The sequence below is a fragment of the Pectinophora gossypiella genome, chromosome 12 (genome assembly GCF_024362695.1).
Source record: "Pectinophora gossypiella chromosome 12, ilPecGoss1.1, whole genome shotgun sequence".
Lineage (NCBI taxonomy): Eukaryota > Metazoa > Arthropoda > Insecta > Lepidoptera > Gelechiidae > Pectinophora > Pectinophora gossypiella.
The window spans coordinates 7,213,214-7,234,294 of NC_065415.1; the positions used below are offsets into that span (position 1 = coordinate 7,213,214).

Sequence of the window (21,081 nt, forward strand, 5' to 3'; positions counted from 1 at the left end):
TTTCTTGAAATAATGTTTTTTGTGATTTTACATAAAAGCAGGCCTTCTTTACGTACATGCAAGGTAAGGGTTTCTATAAAGATAATGTATTACAATAATATGCTTCATTGCGCGGTATAAGTTAGATCTGTCAATGTGCAGAAGCCAGTGTTGAGACGTTCAATATCATAGTGATGACTCAGTCGAGATCAAATCGATCGATTCTGTTCTATCTAACCATGCATACTTATGTCGCAATCCTCAAGCTACTTTGATGGCCTTGTTACGTTTACTAACGAGTAAAATCTTTCCGTATTTTAGCTTTTAAATAAATAAAAACATTCTACTTAACCTTATGAACAAAGATAAAACGATGAGATGATCGTAAGAGATTTGTTTTCCGTTCCGATGCATGGATTACGTTATTAACTAAGACGCGACAAAAACGCGCGCTGCGACTAACAGGCAACTGTTGATCTTCTTATATCATATAATCGTGGTACGTCTATTGGCCGAAGCCCGGGATATGAGTCGCGTCACGCGCGATGCGTTATCTATGCCGCAAGGGCTGAGGCCCGTTTTATATCGCTGAAAATGCGAAACAAAGACAAGGAGCACACTGCCGAGCCTAAATGTAATTTACCTGAGATAAAGAAGACAATGTACCCGTCTCGGCGATTATCGGCCTGTTTGTATACTGTTTGTTCCTTACGTCGGTAAAACCTTCGTTTTAAAATGTAACAAGGACTTCTCTTCTGAACTATGTGTGTAAAGACCGGATGAGAGCCCACAGTATCAAGTAATATCACATAATCTATCATCACGCCTGTAGAACCCCGACCAAGTAGTTTACGCTATATGCGGCATATCTACAATAAGTAACAACAAACAAATGTGTTTAAAGAAAAGTACCCAATAGAATGCGTTCAATGCCTAGTAATTACGGATATAAAAATGTATTTTTTTGTAGTACTTACGTAGGAATCTATTTGGTGATGTTTTCTGCTTCAAGTAAAAAAAAAACTTTAATTTTTATGTCAATCATTTGCCTTAAAATATTTGTATTATACATTGGTGCATGATTATCCGTTAATCCCTATCGCTGATGTAGTAGGTACCTGCAGATCACAAAGGTACTTAATCAAAAATATTGTTTCCTTTCAAACCAACTTCCAAACACGAAAAATAATCAAAAGTAGCGTAACATTCGTATGTATGCGAGGTAATCCCCTGCTTTTCACGAGATGAACTTGGATTTAGAACCCGAAGTAGGTACCTACTTACCGGGACTTTTCCAGTTAAAAGCATCTATCACAAATATCCCTTCGTTTCATTTACTTCAATAGAAATACTGTCATTTCTCGTTTTCTCTGAAGCAAAATAAATACGAAAATACTTAGTTTCCGACTTTCATTTTCACTTTGAGGAAAAACTGAGATTCAATCATTACTTGTCTCTTTCTGCTTATTTTATTTTATTTGTATGTTTGGTTGCTCGATAAAGATGTTGTCTCTGTAACAAATGATACGTTCAAGTTTTATATGACTTCCGTTAGATTGATCAAAGGTAGATATAATGCAAATTGCTGTTTGTTTTCCAAACTTCTAGGCCGGTTCTATGTTGAATTGGTACCAAATGAAAACATCATCTTCCCTGAAATGTCGTAGAAACCGACACCATACGGTTAATGATGTCCATCTTAGTGCTTCGTATCCGAAGTGGCTGCAAGTTGTCTTTTGGTACAAATATTTCTCTGACTAAATGCACCTTTAAATTTTATTTTTATTAAAAAATACGTTGGAAGCAAATATTTGGTGATAATCAGCAACGCCAGAAGCAATGATAGAGCACCATTTCAACAAAAAAAAACTAACAAAACAAAACTAACTTTAGAATAAGATCCTTTGTTTTATTTTGTTATTATTATTTTATTTTTCATATTTTCATATTATTACGCCTATGTTATGTTATTTAAGTGCTTAGTTTAGTACACGACTCCCTAGCACAGATAAATCTTAATGGTTTGCGTGCTGGTGAACGTTATTATGATGTAAAAAAGTAATATGCATAATAAATTTAAAAAAAAATAATTCAATACGCCGCGCCGAGGAACAGGCTATTTTGATGCAAGTTATAACTAGACTTTGCGTTCATCACATTACTTGTGTACCTACCTCATATCATACATACATGCATAAACAGCCTATATACGCCCCATTGCTGGGCACAGGCCTCCCCTCAATCTAGCGGAGGGGGTATGGAGCATACTCCACTACGCAGCTCTACTGCGGGTTTCTGGAGGTGTTTTAACGGCTAATAGCCGGGACCAACGGTTTAACGTGCCCTCCAAAGCACGGAATCACCTTATTTTTCAGACAATCAGGTGATTCACGCATGTAAAGTCCTTGGACAGTCTCACAAAGTGACTTCGACCATGTCCCCATCGGGAATCGAACCCGGACCTCCAGATCGTGAGCCTAATGGTCTAACCACTGAGGCTGCTACGTCATATCAGTTTATTTAAATAACTTAATATCAGTTTAAATTTCTTAAGAAAAGTCCCGCAATTTTATTAAAGAAGGCGCGAGATGGTCTTACTCTACCTGAATAAGGTGAAATTCCTATGTATTCCTTCAGGAATTATTCCCCTCCTGTTTAATATTCCTTTATTCAATAACAATGCACAACGCGCTGGCATCTCATGATCTTATCATGGCGGTTGTGTTCAGCCCACTGGCCTTAAAATTTAATTAAATTGTGTGTTTCATCTGTTGCCACTATCTTTATTAATAACGAGCGACGTAAAGTAAATACGTATTCGTTTACGTTGTGGAGATCGCATGAAGAGTAAAATTGTTTATCCGTCGAGAGAGAATTAACTTAAGTCATAGGATAACGAATGATACTTAGTCCGTATAGAACAGCAACTCTCCGCTCCCCACCAGCGGCTGAGCTAGGTTCTCCCCCGGTCTTACTTTAGTCTTCAATCGTATGGGCGTGAGTTTATGTATGTGTATATATGTATGTATGTGGCAATCGTATGGGCGTCGGCATACAACAGATGCGCAGGGAAAAGCATTTTTGTACGTTCCTATTTCATAAATAATTTATGTACTTACTAAATTACTATATAGGTAAGTTTAAACCAAATAAAAGAACATTTTCTTTCTATATAATTTAATTATAATAATTTTATTAAAAAAGCAACAATAAGTTCGATATTTTCTATGACGTCATGGTGTACGTTTTCATGAAAGCTCTATTGTCATTTCTTGTTTAGTAAAAGTAACTGATTTGAATAATTGATTTTATTTGATTATGCTGTTTTTTCATCTATTTATAATAGTTATTTTACTAAAAAAATTGTTTTTGTCATGTACTTAGTGATAATAAAAAACATCAGGAAAGTAGCCTATTATAAATGTCACGGTGTCCCTAAACATTAATGGTACCTACGGCCTACGTGGTCCAGTGGTTAAGCGTTGGGATCACGATCCAGAGGCCCCGGGTTTGAATCCCGGTGGGAACATATCACAAAAATCACTTTGTGATCACTAGTTTGGTAACGACATTACAGGCTGATCACGTGATTGTCCGAAACGAAGATGATCCATGTTTCGGAAGGCACGTTAAGCCGTTAGACCCGGTTATTACTTACTGATGTAAGGTAGTCGTTACACGAGTCGTGACAGGGGCCTTTGGCGCCTGAATAATAACCCTGACACCAGGGTTGATGAAGTTGGTATTCCACCTCTTTTTTTGACGTGACTTATTGTCAAACCCATGCGATAAGAAGAAAAAGAGAAGAATGGTAACTATGCATTTTCATACCTTTACCTCGTTCATTACGTTCCAGCCTTTGCTTTGAACGAAACCTCAAGCCTGGTAAAGTCAGCAACATTTAATAGGTAACCTGATATAAGCCCATCCGCAATTAGTGTTAAATAGTCTCCCTAGAAACCACTATTCATATTTTGACCCTTAACTTTTAATTAAGGGCATTTCACTGGCAATTTCAAGCCGTCAGAAATTAGATTTTCTCAAATTAAAAACGCTTTCAAAGTGCTAAAATTAGATAGAAAGGTTCGGTATACCTTTAAAAAGTTGTCTAGGTGGCTAAAATCTATACTTATAATAAATCTGTAGAGAGGTCAATTCTGTACATTAAATATTTTTTCAAAATAACTATCAGGGGGTGATAAGTGGTCGATACTGATGCCAAAAATGCAATCAGTAAAATTTTTGTCTGTCTGTCTGTCTGTCTGTCTGTCTGTCTGTCTGTATGTTCCTTATAGAAACAAAAACTACTGGACGGATTTTAATGAAACTTGGTACAATTATTCTTCACACTCCTGGACAGGTTATAGTATACTTTTCATCACGCTACAATCAATAGGAGCAGAGTAGTGAAGGGAAATCCTTTTGTATGAAAAATCTAAACCACTCAAGTTAGACATTTGAAATTTGGCATGCAGGTACCATAAATACCGTAGAGGTGCACTAAGAAAGGAATTCCCGAAATTCCTACGAGAACGGGAATTAGCGGGAAAATCCTTTTGTATGAAAAATCTAAACCACTCAAGTTAGACGTTTGAAATTTGGCATGCAGGTACCTTAGATACCGTAGAGGTACACTAAGAAAGGAATTCCCGAAATTCCCACGGAAACGGGAATTAGCGGGAAAATACTTTTGTATGAAAAATCTAAACCACTCAAGTTAGACGTTTGAAATTTCTCATGCAGGTACCTTAGATACCGTAGAGGTGCATTAAGAAAGGAATTCCCGAAATTCCTACGAGAACGGGAATTAGCGGGAAAATCCTTTTGTATAAAAAATCTAAACCACTCAAGATAGACGTTTGAAATTTGGCATGCAGATACCTTAAGTACCGTAGAGGTGCACTAAGGAAGGAATTCCCGAAATTCTTACGGAAACGGGAATTAGCGGGAAAATCCTTTTGTATAAAAAATCTAAACCACTCAAGTTAGACGTTTGAAATTTGGCATGCAGGTACCTTAGGTACCGTAGAGGTGCACTAAGACAGGAACTCCCGAAATTCCCACGAGAACGGGAATTGGCGGGAAAATCCTTTTGTATGAAAAATCTAAACCACTCAAGTTAGACGTTTGAAATTTGTCATGCAGGTACCTTAGGTACCGTGGAGGTGCACAAAGAAAGGAATTCCCGAAATTCTTACGGGAACGGGAATTAGCGGGAAAATCCTTTTGTATGAAAAATCTAAACCACTCAAGTTAGACGTTTGAAATTTGGCTCGCAGGTACCTTAGATACCGTAGAGGTGCACTAAGAAAGGAATTCCCGAAATTCCTACGGGAACGGGAATTAGCGGAAAAATCCTTTTGTATGAAAAATCTAAACCACTCAAGTTAGACGTTTGAAATTTGACATGCAGGTACTTTAGTAAACTTAAAGCTTAGTTGCAACAGGATATCACAAAATTCTTTTTTCTTCCCCCCGGACCTCCGAGCACCTCGGATGCACATTTTGTTCCGTGAATATACGTTATTAAAATGAAAATTTAAACATTTTTACGAAAATAATTCATCGCAAATAATAGGAGCACAGCAAGCCACAGAAGATCGAGTGCAAATCGCGCAGAAACCGGAAACCGGATACCTACTCAACGATAGCCGCTGTCCGTGTGAGTAGATCCTTCTAATTATTGCCATATAACGGACAAGGACGCTTAGATGCTCACGAGCAGCCACAACAAACAGAGATAGCTATCCATCAATCAATTGCGCGTACGCATATCGTACTAAGTGTCTTGTTATACTGGATGGAAAGCCAAAACGTATGAAACTCTCGCGAGCCACCACTTTAATTTGACCCCTGCAACACTCAATGCACAAGAACTTCGTTTATCTCTCCGAGCCTGGTACTTTTGGAAATTACACTCAATAATCCACGCATATCTATCTAACTACAACGATGTCCATTCTCCGTTCTCCAATAGCCAGCAATGTACTTCAAACATGTAACTCCGAACCTGAGCTATCGGAGCTATCATCGGATGCGAAAAGCTTTGTTAACTCGGACAGGCGCCAAAAGCGAAAAAGAGAAGAGCAAGATCTAAGCTCATTCATGGAGGAAATGAAAACTTTATTGTCTACATCTACTATACAGCAAGAGTCCAAACTCAACGCTTTGCAAGAAAGTCTGAAAATAATTGAAACACAAAATAAAGGGTTACGCGAATCTTTAGAGTTTATGTCGAGTAAATATGACGATATCAAAATAAAATTGGATAAGATGGAGGTCGATAGAAGAAATAATATGATGTACATACAGAATTTGGAACAAAAATTGGAAAACCTAGAGAAAAATTCCCGTTCGGCAAGTGTCGAGGTAAGAAATTTTCCACAAACTCCGAACGAGTCTAAGGAAGACCTTATCAAGATCGTAACAAAAATTGCATCCAGTTCAAATGTACCCATAGAACAGACTGAAATACGAGATGTGTTTCGCATCCCTGCCAAAAACGGTACCAAACCCATTATAGCCGAATTCACGTCGGTATGGAAGAAAGAATGTTTACTAAACTCAACCAAGAAAATCCGTCATGATAATAAAAAGCTGACAACAGCTACACTTAAGTTTGATGGACCTGAAACTCCGATCTACATTTCCGAAAACCTGACAACAAAAGGCAAGCGCCTCCACTTCCTTGCCCGAGACGTTGCTCAAACTTACGACTACAAATTTTGTTGGGTCTCGCATGGTAACATCTATTTGCGTAAAAAAGAAGGAGCAACTGCATGTCGAATCAATAGTGAAGAAGACCTGCAGAAACTGAAAACACAGATGTGACTAGACACATTTTCCATCAATCTGTTTATTTCATTAATAGTAGTGCTTATAATCTTTTATGTATCTGCATGCTCTAATTTTAGCTTACCTCACCCTCACACACCGAAATACATGATATACACTCACAATCTCACACACATAAATCATCTAAACACAACATTTGATTCCCTCACATTAGTGGATGTTCGTCGATACATAGACCCTTCATACCATAATTTCATGACTAGACTATACCTAGTTATAATGATTAACAGGGAAAAGAGATACGTCATCGTTTATTCTATATTTGTGGATTAATATGGACAACATGCAACTAGTGGACGACATTGAAATATCATGTAATATACCATGTAAAAATATTTCTAACCCTAATATGTTTATAACACAAACCACTTTAAACAACAGTAAAACATTTAACATTTTCTCAGCTAACATCAGAAGTGTTAACAAAAATCTTGACTCCCTTCTAATTTATATTATGCGCCTGAAAGTAGACGTAGACGTCTTCGTTCTGTCAGAGTGTTGGTGTGATGACCAGTCAATTCCACCAATCATAGATGGCTACGCCGTGTATTCTACAGAGCGAAGTCATAATAAAAATGATGGTGTTATCATGTACCTCAAAACGAATATTGGTGGTTCGGTTAATGAAGTGGAACTAACAGAAGCTAATTGCCTGGCGGCCAAAATTGGTAACTTGACCATTTTTGGTATTTACAGGCCATATTGTTTTCATGACCGCCCAAATCCCTTTTTGGAATCATTAGACACCGTCCTCACCACCTGTCGCACGCGGAATATAGTAATTACGGGTGATATCAATATTGATGTGCTTATTCCCACCAGTGTTAACACCCTAAACTACTTTGATGTTCTGTCCTCGCATGGTTTAATTTCTGTTGTGAATGTACCTACACACGATAAAACCTGCCTTGACCATGTCATGTGTAAGCTAGTAGGAAATTCTGAATGCTTCGTGTTTGATACAGACATAACCGACCATTTTCCTCTGATGTTGTCTATAGCTGGTTCACCTGTCCATCAGATAAAACCCCCAAAATTAGGACCCTTCACTAGAACTAAAATAAACTATGACGCGATCAGCAAAGCACTTAAAGAATTTGACTGGACTTCCTTTCTAAATATCACCGATGCTACTGAAGCAGCAGAAACACTAATTTCCATACTTCAAGAAATCATTGCATCTAACACCGAAACGACTACACTTACTCGTAAAAAAAGACCCTTAAAACCGTGGATCTCAAACAGCCTACTAAAATGTTTCCATAAAAGGGATCGCCTACACCAACTAACAAGAAAACAACCCAATGATGAGATTCTTAAAAGCAATTATAAAGCATATAGAAACATATGTAACGCCACAGCTAAATCTTTAAAAGTATCATATTATAGGCAGGAACTCTATAAAAACGTTGGAAACAACAAGGCTACTTGGACCACAATAAAAGAGATCTGTAATCTTACCACTCAGAATGCACCCGCCTCTGATCTGCTTCAGATAACAGATTCACCAGTTGAATCCCTTGATCTGGTGAATAAGTTTTTTACGTCAGTAGGTAGTGAGCTAGCTGACGAAATACTTATAAATCTAGGAAAATCTGTGCAGGATCTGACTAATACCCAACAGACGACCCCGGTGAATAGTATCCATTCGATAATGATGGTTCCAACTGACTATCTAGAAGTGGACAAGATAATTCTTAATATGAAGAGCAAAAGCGCCCCTGGCATGGACTCAATCTCCTCCGACTTTGTCAAAAAATTCCATACCATACTTTGTAATCCGATTGCCCACATGTGCAATTTAAGTTTGGCTACTGGAAGTTTTCCAGGACTCTTCAAAAAGGCGGTTGTTATACCGGTTCATAAGGGAGGTGATAGAGCCACGGTGTCGAACTACAGGCCTATTTCTTTACTCAGTACGATTAGCAAGATATTGGAGAAAATTGTTAACATCAGACTTATAAAATTTCTCGAAAGTAAGGAGCTCCTAGCATGCAACCAGTACGGATTTCGTCCGAACAAGTGCACTGAGGATGCTGTTATAACCCTCTCTAATCTGGTGACTAATTATCTTGATACAGGCGAAAAATGCGTAAGTGTTTTTCTTGACTTAAAGAAAGCATTCGACACCGTGTCAATACCACTACTCCTCCATAAGTCTGAGCATCTTGGGGTCCGTGGAGTAGCGCTTGAATGGTTAAGAGACTATCTATCGTCTAGAGAACAAGCAGTAAGAGTGTCTGGAATTAATAGTAGCAACTCCCGTGTAACGTACGGTATACCACAAGGAAGTACTCTAGGACCAACATTGTTCTTGATTTACACCAACAATCTTTGTCAACTGCAACTTGAGAATGGTCATTTGCTTGCGTTTGCTGATGATACGGCCCTAATATTCCATGGTCCTTCTTGGGACGATGTCCAAACTAGCACTGAAAAAGGACTTAAGGCCGTAACCCATTGGTTGGAAGACAACCTCCTTACCATTAATGTGCCCAAAACAAAATATATCTGTTTTGGCAAAACAGCGGCAACCAGACCTCCAGTATCTTTTAAAGTACCAGCTCATACCTATCCGTGCAACAGGCAAACGGGCTTGCCCGGCACATGTACTTGTAAACGCCTGGCCCAAACATCAACGATGAAATATCTGGGAGTCATGATTGACGAAAGACTGAGTTGGAAACCCCATATAATAGCAACTGCTAGCAGAATAAGGAGATTGATACCAGTGTTCAGAAATCTACGCGAAGTTGCTGATCCTATTCTCCTTATAAAAGTATATTTAGCCCTGTGTCAATCGTTAATAGCATATTGTTTGCCAGCTTGGGGAGGTGCAGCTGAAACACACCTAGAGGTTCTGGAAAGAGCACAACGTTCTATACTAAAGGTTATGTTTCGAAAACCCAGGAGATATTCAACGGAGATGATATACAAAGATGCTAAGATACTATCAGTAAGACAATTGTACATACACAATGCAGTTTTAAGACATCATAAATCTGTCCTTCCAACGCTACCATCAAATTTTCTCCAAAAACGAAGGCCTCGTGTTCCTGTACCATCCTACAAAACGAGCTTTGCTAGACGACAATACTGTTACAGAGGTCCGTATCTTTATAGAACCTGTAGCGAGATAGTAAATATAACAAAATTTAGCAGATATAACCTGAAAAAGAAACTTAAAGCTATAATGTTAGAGCTAAACCATGAACATACGGAAAAATTTCTACATCCACTGATATGACATCTTTCACTACACTAGCACGCAAACCCACGCCCACTCACACACAAACACACACACCGACACACACACACACACACACACACACACACACACACACACACACACACACACACACACACGAACACTTTTATTTTTATTTATTTTATTACTTATTGTTTATTTTAATACCGTATTGTCACCACTGTTATTGTAGCTAATAAGTACTTATTTTGGGAAGACACTGTCTTCCAAAATACAGGTTCGCCTAGTTTGGGAGACAGGGTTTCAACGAGAACTGTAACTGAGCTATTCAATAAACATTATTATTATTATTATTAAAATTCCCACGGGAACGGTAGTTAGCGGGAAAAAACATTTGTATGAAAAAATCAAATCTAAATAAAAGGAGAAACTGACTGACTCAGTGACTGACATATCAACGCATAGCCTGAACGGCTAAACGTAGGCATTTGAAATTTGGAAGGGACATAGCTTAGGTACCGTAGAGGTGCACTAAGAAAGGAATTCCCGGAATTCCCACGGGAACGGAAATTAGCGGGAAAATCCTTTTGTATGAAAAATCTAAACCACTCAAGTTAGACGTTTGAAATTTGTCATGCAGGTACCTTAGGTACCGTGGAGGTGCACTAAGAAAGGAATTCCCGAAATTCTCACGGGAAAATCCTTTTGTATGAAAAATCTAAACCATTCAAGTTAGATGTTTGAAATTTGGCTCGCAGGTACCTTAGATACCGTAGAGGTGCACTAAGAAAGGAATTCCCGGAATTCCCACGGGAACGGAAATTAGCGGGAAAATCCTTTTGTATGAAAAATCTAAACCGCTTAAGTTAGACGCTTGAAATTTGGCATGCAGGTACCTTAGTTAACTTAAAGCTTAGTTGCAACAGGATATTGCAAAATTCCCACGGAAACGGGAGTTAGCGGGAAAAAAAACATTTGTATGAAAAAATCGAAACCGCGTAAGATAGATGTTTTCAATTCAATTAAATTATTTATTGCATTCCATGTAGTACAATGGGGTGTTACATAGGCATAGGAACTAAAACATGGACCCTGTAGGGCACAGCAACGTTGAAGGGAAGAGAGGAAGTGTGTATTCAAATTAAAAATCAATTCAATCTAGCATGCATGCATACCTTAGTAAATATAAAGTTTATTTTTGGCTGTATTTTGAAAAATGGGAGTTATTAGGAAAAAAATTGTATGAAAAAATCTAAACTGCATAAGTATGCACTCCCACACACACACAAAGATCTCTCTCTTATATAACACGCCACGCAGACGAAGTCGCGGGCAAAAGCTAGTAAACAATAAATCCTTGTAGATTTCATTCAGACTTCCAATAATTTTATTATAGGTATAGATAGGTACCTACTTACCAAAACTAAGGGCCTATAATTTGCACTGAAGCAAATTAATCGGTTCGTGTAAATTGATATTTTCTTATAATTAAAACACAAAATACCGGGTTTTTACCGCGTTTAAATCAGGAATATGAGACTCCCGATATTTCAACATTGTTGCAAGCGCCATGATCACGGGATGGCTGATGAAACTGGATTGGAGTAGGTAGGTGGTAGTTGGGTAGATGGTAGGTGGGTGGTGGGTGGGGTAAGTGCGTCCCGCTATTATGTGTTTAATCATATGATAATAACCACGTAAACCTCAAACAATGCATATATTCTTATTTTAGCCACTCACAATATAATTCAAGAAAAGTTTGATGCATACGTACATAAACTCACACCTATTTCACATCGGGGTAGCAGAAACTATGGAATTCCATTTGCTTCGATCCCGACACCGGTTTGGAGTAGATCGTACTGACCCTTTTCTAAGGACATCTCCAATTCTCCAAAAGTTTGATAGTTAGCAATTATCCATTTTAATCTTCTTTCACTCCTTTCCGTCAAAATTATCACACTCCGTAGTATTTATATGCCCGGCGTGCAGATGTTTTAAAATAATTTTAATATAAAGCGAAGGTTAGTGGTAGGGCTGGCAGGGGATGAGCTAGAAGGACGTACATTGACTAAATTGGAGATGTCCTTAGAAAAGGTTCAGTACGATCTACTCCGAACCGGCGTGCATGTATGAAATGATTGATGAATGTGGAGGAAGGAAGAGAACCGTGTCAGGATCAAGAGCAAATAGAATTACATGGTCTCTGCTTGCCTTGGTGCGAAATAGGCTTGAGTTTATGTATGTATACAAGTTCACCATAAAAAGAGAATAAATGTAAGGTTGACGATAAATGAAATTACGCATTATTAGGTACTCTTATATTACTATATTATATTTATTCCGGCATAAGTTCGTCATAGGATACTTGTTCTAGAAGAACAGATAGATTCTTCACGACTGCTTCGCTCAGGGATTTGCAGATCGCAGGACCGACGTCCGCGACAATCTCCTTCCAAAAGTCGTTTAAGACTTTGTTCACTTGGTCACCTGTCAAGATGAATGTAAAATAGTTGAATACCTTTTAGCGATAGACAAAGAATCCCCCCCAAAATGGCTGACTATTGTGCTTATTTTATTCAGCTGTACATGTCCTGTGTTCATGTTTTTGTGTAATAAAGAATTACGAGTGATTGAAAGAAAAGAACGGGTGTAACGCTGAACCCTTTCCCAGGGATACGGGTTAAGACCTCAACGATTGCAGAGGCGGAGATGGAAATCATAGCGCAGGACAGAAAGGGCACGTCACAGGGACTGTAACCTGGGACGTGACAGAGGACAGCACTGTCAGTACCATTCAGAAGCGGAGGACAGGAGTCCTAGTACGGCTTTAAAATACTACTCTGGGCGTCATCGCGTTAGACAGAGTATTCCCATTTAGCAATATTATGCTGAAACCTTAACAGTCACTAGATAGGTATAAAATACAAACAGGGACCCCAATATAGTAATTACCATTTATCTAAGTAAAATAACACATCCTATTTGAATTGACCCTTTGAATAGAAAACCCTACGGTCCATTGGTTTTAGGTAGGTATGTAAAATTGACGTGAAGTGGTCATAGAAATACCTGAAATCAATCTAGGTAAAAGGGGTTTATATGTGGCAACCCAAACGCTGGGGTGGCAACCTATGTTTTCCAGTTCTTTAATGAAGGACTTTCCAGGCTACGTTGTCCAAAAAAACTGTAGATGGCGCTGTACAGTTCTGTGTTCGATTAACCTTCTAATTAGAATAAGAATAAGAACATGGATAACAGACAAAATTATTCTTTTACCTTTGTTTTTGGGTAAATAGTTGTGGTAGCCCAGTTGGTAGAATGCTTGCCTCTCACTTTGAGGTCGCAGGTTCGAATCCAGCATAGGCCTAAACCAATGATTGTCGAATATGTTGTCGAATTCATATTTGGATCATAAATGATTATCACTTGCTCAGCGGTGAAGAAAAACATTGTGAAGAAACCCACATTCCCGAGAAATTCATTTTCGGAGGTATGTGACCTAACCTACATTAGGCTGGTTTTCCCTTCACGGGTTGGAAGGTCAGACAGGCAATCGCTTCTGTAAAAACCGGACCTGTAAAATCTTTAGGTTAGGTAAGCGGACCTGTGAAAAACGGGATAATGATGATAATAAAACATAATTTTAGTTCATTCCCTAAAATCCCTATTTCTTTTTTATAATAAAAACTAGCTTTTGCCCGCGACTTCGTCCGCGTGGAAGGATTTTCCCACTAATTCCCGTTCCCGTGGGAATTTTGGGAATTCCTTTCTTAGTGCACCTCTACGGTACCTAAGCTACGTCCCTTCAAAATTTCAAGTGCCTACGTTTAGCCGTTTAAGCTGTGCGTTGATAAGTCAGTCAGTCAGTTTCTCCTTTTATATATTTAGATATCCTACACAATATAGTTGACTTCGCTTTTGAAACTGGATCGCTATAAATTTGGAAAATTTACTGGCCGAAATTGTTTGCTACGATAGACAAAACACCGTATCGTGTGAGCATACATTGCTAATTGGCCATACATCATGTTTATACTAGCTACAAACAAGGCCGAACACACGACTACGTCATATACAACCCTTATTACTAAAGGAGATTGACCTAAGTTGTATGTAACTTAGTCCAAATATCCATCACTATTTTTCTTTGTTTTCCTTCACCGCTGAGTACGTCATAATCATTTGTGATCTAAACATGAATTCGAAAACAAATTCGACAATCATTGGTTTGGGCCTGTGCTGGATTCGAATCCCTCAATCACCGCTTATCACTAACCACCCACTAGGATCGATTAATTCTTTCAATTATTTTCCCTCTCAGACAATGCCCTGAGCCGAGGTTCGCGCCTGGGCACCCTCAGGTCTGTTGTATTAAACGTTATACCGGGTGAGAGCCTTTAGCGCTCCCCATTTGTCCGGCCAAGAAGTTAATGCCATCTGCGGCAAATCTACAATAAGTCACGTCAAAAAAAGCTGCGACCTCAAAGTGTGAGGCAAGCGTTCTACTAACTGGACTACCACGGCTCGATACAAAACAAAAACAAAAGAAAAAAAATAAGAATATTTGTCGAAAAAAAAAATAACTTCAATTGAATTCAATTGTTATTAACAAACAGATCAGGTTTTTCCGCATCGTGCGTGCTGCCAGAATAATTATTAATTACTATTGCTGAACAAATACGGTCGATATTATGTTTTGTAAATTTAAAAAAATCTGATGACTCGTCAGTTTTCACTTACCAACATTTTTGTCCCCGAGAAGGTTTTCCAATCTAAAGTAAGCCTTTTCAACTTCATACTTGATGTCATGTTTGTTAATTTTCCAGTGGATCTTGCCATCTGAGCCTTCGACATGCTCGTACCAAAACCGTATATGAAGAACAGTGTTTTCTGAAATATAAAGAATTACTATTATTTACAACATAACATAAGCTCATGACTATATCCCAATTGGGGTAGTCAGAGTTATATACACCGCAAGAGGAACTGAGTACCCACACCTCACCGAGCTCTCTGTGTGGCAAGTATTTGATTCAGGCGATGCCTATAAAAATGACTATTATTTACAATACATAAAAATTAAATCTCAAATTAAACAGTCTTTACTTAAACAGTCAAGTCTGGCTCCATTAGGTATAGAGTAGTCAGGAGCGAATATACCATATAAAAGTTCTTGGTGCGGGAATTAGTGATACACTGGAGTCTATAATTTAGATATTATAATTGATATTATCAATCATACTTAATTTTATTGAGGAATCTCCATTGGATTTTATCGGGATAACCAAAATTTTCCCGCTTAAATCATACTTGTTTTTCACGTCCAAATTCACTAGGGCATCTGCTGTTATTATCTTTTTGTTTAAATCGAACCTGTAAAATGTAAAAGTATAATTACATTAATTACTTCGCATTTAAAATACAGTAGAAAGACAACAATGATTATGCTAATTTAATCTTCTAAAATCTTATAAAAGCATTTTTTGACAATTTTATTTCCATTAAAATTTCCTATAATTTAATTATTTTTTATCAAATTATATTTAAGTAATTTTGTATTTAAATAAATTAAAGAGACCTATCTGACTAGGACACAATGGTTGCGCTACCACGTGGAAGATTAAGATAAGATTAAGAGAGAGAGAGATTGAGATTTTCGTGCGTTAAGATTTGTATTTGTACGTGAGCTTACTTTTACCCTTTATGCATAAATTTTGACAATAGCGCATCCGTGGTGGCGCCACCGTTATTTTCTAGTGAAATAGGGCCCTTATAGTTACTCATTGCACGATCTAAAATTTATCAATAAGTACAGGAATTCAGTATCCCGCTGGAGTCAGAATTTATCTTTTTAGTTACCCTAAGTATATATCTAACTGCTATAAAAACAAAAACAAATAATATTAACACAGTCTTTCTTACAATATCACATAAGTACGTATATATAAAAAAATGGCAAGTAACTAAAATAGAGAGACGTTCCTTATGTAAAAAATTACGATTCAAAGTGTAACTATTGAATAATACCTACTTACTATAGATATTTTGGAATTTGAATTGAATTTGAATAGGTATTCTATTATTTAGATCAATTTCCTTACAAATACCATCGGATCAGTGGGAGGTTTTTCACTCCATTACTCCTTTTGTGCTCGGTGAATCAAGCCCTGCCTAATTATTTGGCCTCCCTTTAAGTTAAGGCGTCGTCATAATATTATTCGTAATTAAAAGCCCGAAGCTAATTGTCCGTGAGTCATGACGTCGTCGTTAGGGCACATAGTTCATTATAGCTTTAAGTAGGGTTAGCAGACGAAATTATTTTAGGGAAAGACCGAGGGCTGCCGTTCTCAGACGTGCAAAATCAATAACGTAACTGTGTGAACCTTATTTGTTGAGATTCTCCATCAGAGTTAACGTTCTGGCTGGTTACAGTTTGGAATTCATTTTTAATTTAAAAGATAATCAAAATTTAAATTCTCTTTGCTTCCCTCGTCGTAGTTTTATTATCTGAATGTGTATTTTATATTCTATTTTTGAATAAATTTAATCTGTGAGTTACTGCTTCGGTTGTATAAGTAAGAACATGTTATTTGCCATATCATGATATTTATTCGCATTAATCGACTTGCAGGTAATCTTTTTGATTCTTGTCAACTACCCAAATAGTTTATGGACGTACCTTCGCTATTTCTATTCTATTGGTAGGGTGTTCTCTCTAACTACTCGAATTATATTAAACAGTGATTAAGACAAAATTATAGATACACCGTACCTATTTACGCCAATTGGAAATTCATGATATCTCGAACGGGATGGCAACTAACTTAGCAAGATTTTGTACTAATTGATTGAAATGTGTATGAAAATAAGTAGAAATATTATTATTAATTCTGCAATAAATAATTATTTTTATTAAAACTAAAATAAATACTCATGTCAAACAAAATTAACAACAACAGCAAAACATTCCAGAAAAATCATCCCTCACTAATTTCAGAGCGACTTTTCGGTGTAGCATTCTCCATGCTATATTTATAGGGTAAATAAAATAGAGCAGTGGGATTATATTTTTAAGTATTTTTTTTTATTTAAGTGTGTTTCTATTACACTTGTTTGCTATCTCTACTCTTTATGGTAATCACACCGCACCGCTCCGACTGCAAATTGTTAATGGAATTAATACTTAATTCCACGTTTGGACAGAACATTTCTTATTTTAATAATCGGCGGAATTTATTTATATTGAGAACTTATTTATAAGTACAAGATATTTTACGTAAATGATTTTCAATCGCTCATGTAAAATATGCCGAAAAGGAAAGATATAGGCGCAAGTACTTAATAACCAGGAAGGCATGTTCAAATTATATAATTCTCTAGTAACACTCTTTGAATCCTCTAGAGAAATTGAGTAAGTAATGACTATGATAACGATGCTTTCTTAGAAAACAAAATTTAGGCGTTTTACAAACGAGCAGCATTTTGCTGTCAACGAAACCAACTGCAGCTATCAACACAGCTCGGTCGACAAATGCTATCGACGCGTTTGCTGTTCATGTTTAGGAGAACTTAGCCATCTCTCAACTCACCAGCCTTCCCATCTTTTATGAAGACTTTCAAAAAAATATCCCCACAAAAAGACTCACTTCAAATCATTGAGCTGCAATACGGAAAGGCCGTGAAAGTAATTCTCCTTGAAAGTCAGTTTCAGTCCATTCTCATTAGGCACATAGACAGTCATTTCTTCCACGTATAGAGGATCTAGAGCCGGCAGTTCTCGGGCCGGGTCTCCGAGAGAGAACTGATGTAGCGACTCACGCGCAGACTTCAAAGCACACTCGTTAAGGTCCGGGTCATTTCGTGAGCACGATTTTATGTATGACGCTGGAAATTATGATAATTAAATTATAGTATCTTCACCACAATTCTTTACTTGAATTCTTCTGTTTAGTGGACAAGGGGTGGCTCTTGACGTATTTTTCTTAATGTGTAGAGTAAAGAATCTAATTTACTGTGGATAACTTTTTCAATAATAAAAGCAATTCCTCACTACACTACCAATATTTTTAAGAAGTTTCTTCAAAAATATTTTTTTCTTAGAAAGTAGAAAAATGTTTAACATTTTCACCTCTGTATTTAAGAGCAAAAGTAAAAACAGTTATCTCGTTTACTTACGTAATTCCATTGCGATGCTAAAACGCAACAATTCCACAAACACTAAAGAGAGGACGACCGTAAACTGCAGCATTTTCACTTTAATCCTGGCAGTACCACTTGGCCAGACCGCTGTTGTATTCAGTTCTGAGGAGGACAAGTATTCATGTCGCTTTATAAAACAAACGGCTAAAAATTGTACGGTACTGAACGCTCATTAGGGCGGCAAAAGTACGCCCTCTAATAAACTAGACACGTGAGGTTAAATGAATGCACGTTTTTAGTACTGTTAAAAACGACACTAGAGGCTAAATCTACCTACATTACTGTTTCTGTACTGTAGTTTAAATTTTTATATTGAATCCAGTCGACAACCGAACAAAATTTAACGAAATTGTCGATGCAGTTTGAAGGTTAGGCTTTCAACTGTGATGAAAAGAAATTCAATAAAGGTGAATTCTACGTACCCGCCCTACGAAATTTGTCTACGCAGCTCGATCGACAAACGCTATCGACGCATGTGCTGTTCATGTTTAAGAGAACTTAGCCATCTCTCGACTCACCATTCTTCCCATCTATTACGAAGACTTTAAAAAAATACCCCCACAAAAAGACTTACTGAGTTGGTTGAGTTACATATATGTATATCTTCTACCTTAAAAAAATAGTGCAAGTAAGCAAAAGACATGTGGACGGTACCTAATTATAATTACGTTAAAGTGTTACTTAATTCCACTATGATCGTCACAAAATAAAATATAAAAATAGTCTAGGTAATTTACGCTAACATTTCAATGTCAAAATGGGATTAAATTAACAAATTGTCGGTTAAATAAGTACGTAAGATGGTATTTCATACAATTATGTTTAAGTAAGCAAAGCAATAAATAGTATTTAAGTAGATAGACTCATGTGACGTAAATAACTTTCTGATAGTAAATGTTGTTATGCATTCAGTGACGTGGGATCTCGTAATATAATGGTAATGTCTGGCGAGTTACATCCTCTGAAATTACTACGTAAAGACGAAACAACGATTATTTATTTATACTTATACTTTTGCCCTTTGTCCCAATGAGAGATTTTCCAGGTTACGTTCTCCAAAAAAAAAATTATAGATGGCGCTGATAATTACCTATTTTCTCATTGCTCGGCTACATAATTATTCAAAGTCCCTCGTTGCTTGAACGTCTTATTGAATAATGTATTTTGTTAATATTGTCTTGTCTAAAATTCACACAGCTACATTACACAAATATAAATTTTGCAACCAGCTTTTTTGTAGTGATTGCACATTTATGTCAAATTTTATTCACTGTTTAAGAAGTCGGACTAACGGAGAGGCTGTAGGAACAGTAGAAACGAATCTCACATTTTTTAATATCGATATTATAAATAAAATAAACTTACCTGTTGTTATCCACAATTAGAAATATAGGTACTATTTAGCGCTCCAACACGGTGCGAATGGCAACAGGCATAAATATAGTACAGTACTGTACATCAGTAGGTACTGTGTAGTACAGTCTAGTGCAAAAGAGGCATACTAAGAAAATATACAAAAACTGACAGCAGCGGATAACAGCGCAAATCAAATAGTATAAAATAAAAACAGTCAAGTTTAATTCTAAAGCTGTACTAAACTAATAAAGAACAGAAGGAGCACAAAAAATAATAATAGCTCAAAAAATAAAATAATAATAGATCTTTCTGGATAGCAAACTTGGCTCTGTGCCTATTGCTACCTTGCAACGCTTATCGCCTCCATATTATGTCCTGTCTGTTCTTTTCTAAGGCACATTTTCTACTAGAAAGAGGAGACGATGCGAAACAAAACGATGGCTTTAATTTATCATCAAAAAGAATAATGTACTTACCTACCTATATCTCATGCTGATATGTGAGTTTATTGCACATTGAGGTATTGAAGCAAAATGCAAAGTCATTAATCTTCTTCTTCTCGTGTGGTTTAAGAGGTAGATTACTAACTTCATCATCCCTGTGTCACGGTTACTATTGAGCCGCCAAAGGCCCCTGACATAACTCACGTAACGACTAATTACTTACATCAGTAAGTAGTAAACGGATCATCTTACTTTCGGACAATCAGGTGATCAGCTTTTAATGTCCTAACTAAACTAACGATCATAAGGTAATTTTTATGGCATTTCCCCAACGAGGTTCGAACCCGGGACTTCCGGATCGTGAGCCTAACGCTCAACCACTGGACCACGGAGGCCGTTAAAGTAACTAGTTATCGCAATATCATTTAGTTAATTTTAATTTGACTTGACTTAGTGTACATTTGATTTAATTAGACAAGTAGAGAGCGGAGCGTTAAGGGCTCTCGCTCGGTTGTCGTTATGACTTTTGCGTAATAACTGTATTGAGTACGAATTTTGGGTCGTACTTATTAACAATATTATTAGTAAGTAAAATATTTACATTACGTATATCGTTGAGCTGATCACTTGTACCTACTTATAACGTTACCATAACAATATCCTTCATCTCATCAATATTTCATCCATCTCAGGAGTTTGCATCGAGAACGACTGCAAGTTGTCTCCTCTCGGCCTACCCCAAATCAATCCATGTTTGTATGTATTTATCAATAATAACAAAATGATAAATTGAACCACGAGACAATTCCACATTGCACGTCAATTTCAAGAACTACGGTCTTGATAGAAACAATCGATGTGACGTCACATACAAATCGGGGATATGAAAAATTTATGCTTCGATTTGTCACGAGTCAGAGGAAATGCAGATGAAAGCACTTGCATAAACATTGCCTACGCTTTGCTGCATTTTTGATGAGGAACGTCTGCCGCGACGGAAATCGAATTCTAAAACTGACAACTCTTCAGTAATATAGG

At 37.2% G+C, this 21,081-nt stretch overlaps 1 protein-coding gene and 1 long non-coding RNA gene across 3 annotated transcripts; one reads left to right on the top strand and one right to left on the bottom strand.

Annotated features, from left to right (window-relative positions):
* Window positions 1-4,520: 4,520 nt before the first annotated feature.
* Window positions 4,521-5,378, top strand: LOC126371130 (uncharacterized). The gene is made up of 3 exons (XR_007566963.1): window positions 4,521-4,588; window positions 4,857-4,990; window positions 5,259-5,378. It is a non-coding gene; the product is annotated as an uncharacterized LOC126371130 (long non-coding RNA).
* A 6,970-nt stretch (window positions 5,379-12,348) lies between these two features.
* LOC126371101 (circadian clock-controlled protein daywake-like) lies at window positions 12,349-20,493 on the bottom strand. 2 transcript variants are annotated; one of them, XM_050016309.1, is made up of 6 exons: window positions 19,610-20,493; window positions 18,221-18,346; window positions 17,692-17,929; window positions 15,288-15,418; window positions 14,786-14,935; window positions 12,349-12,532 (listed from the first exon to the last, which is right to left on the bottom strand). In XM_050016309.1, the coding sequence occupies exons 2-6, from the start codon at window positions 18,291-18,293 to the stop codon at window positions 12,381-12,383; spliced, it is 744 nt and encodes a 247-aa protein (XP_049872266.1). In that variant the 5' UTR covers window positions 18,294-18,346; window positions 19,610-20,493; the 3' UTR covers window positions 12,349-12,380. The 2 variants fall into 2 exon arrangements, with proteins under 2 accessions (XP_049872266.1, XP_049872265.1); XM_050016308.1 differs by lacking the exon at window positions 19,610-20,493 and adding an exon at window positions 18,667-19,584.
* Window positions 20,494-21,081: the final 588 nt, after the last annotated feature.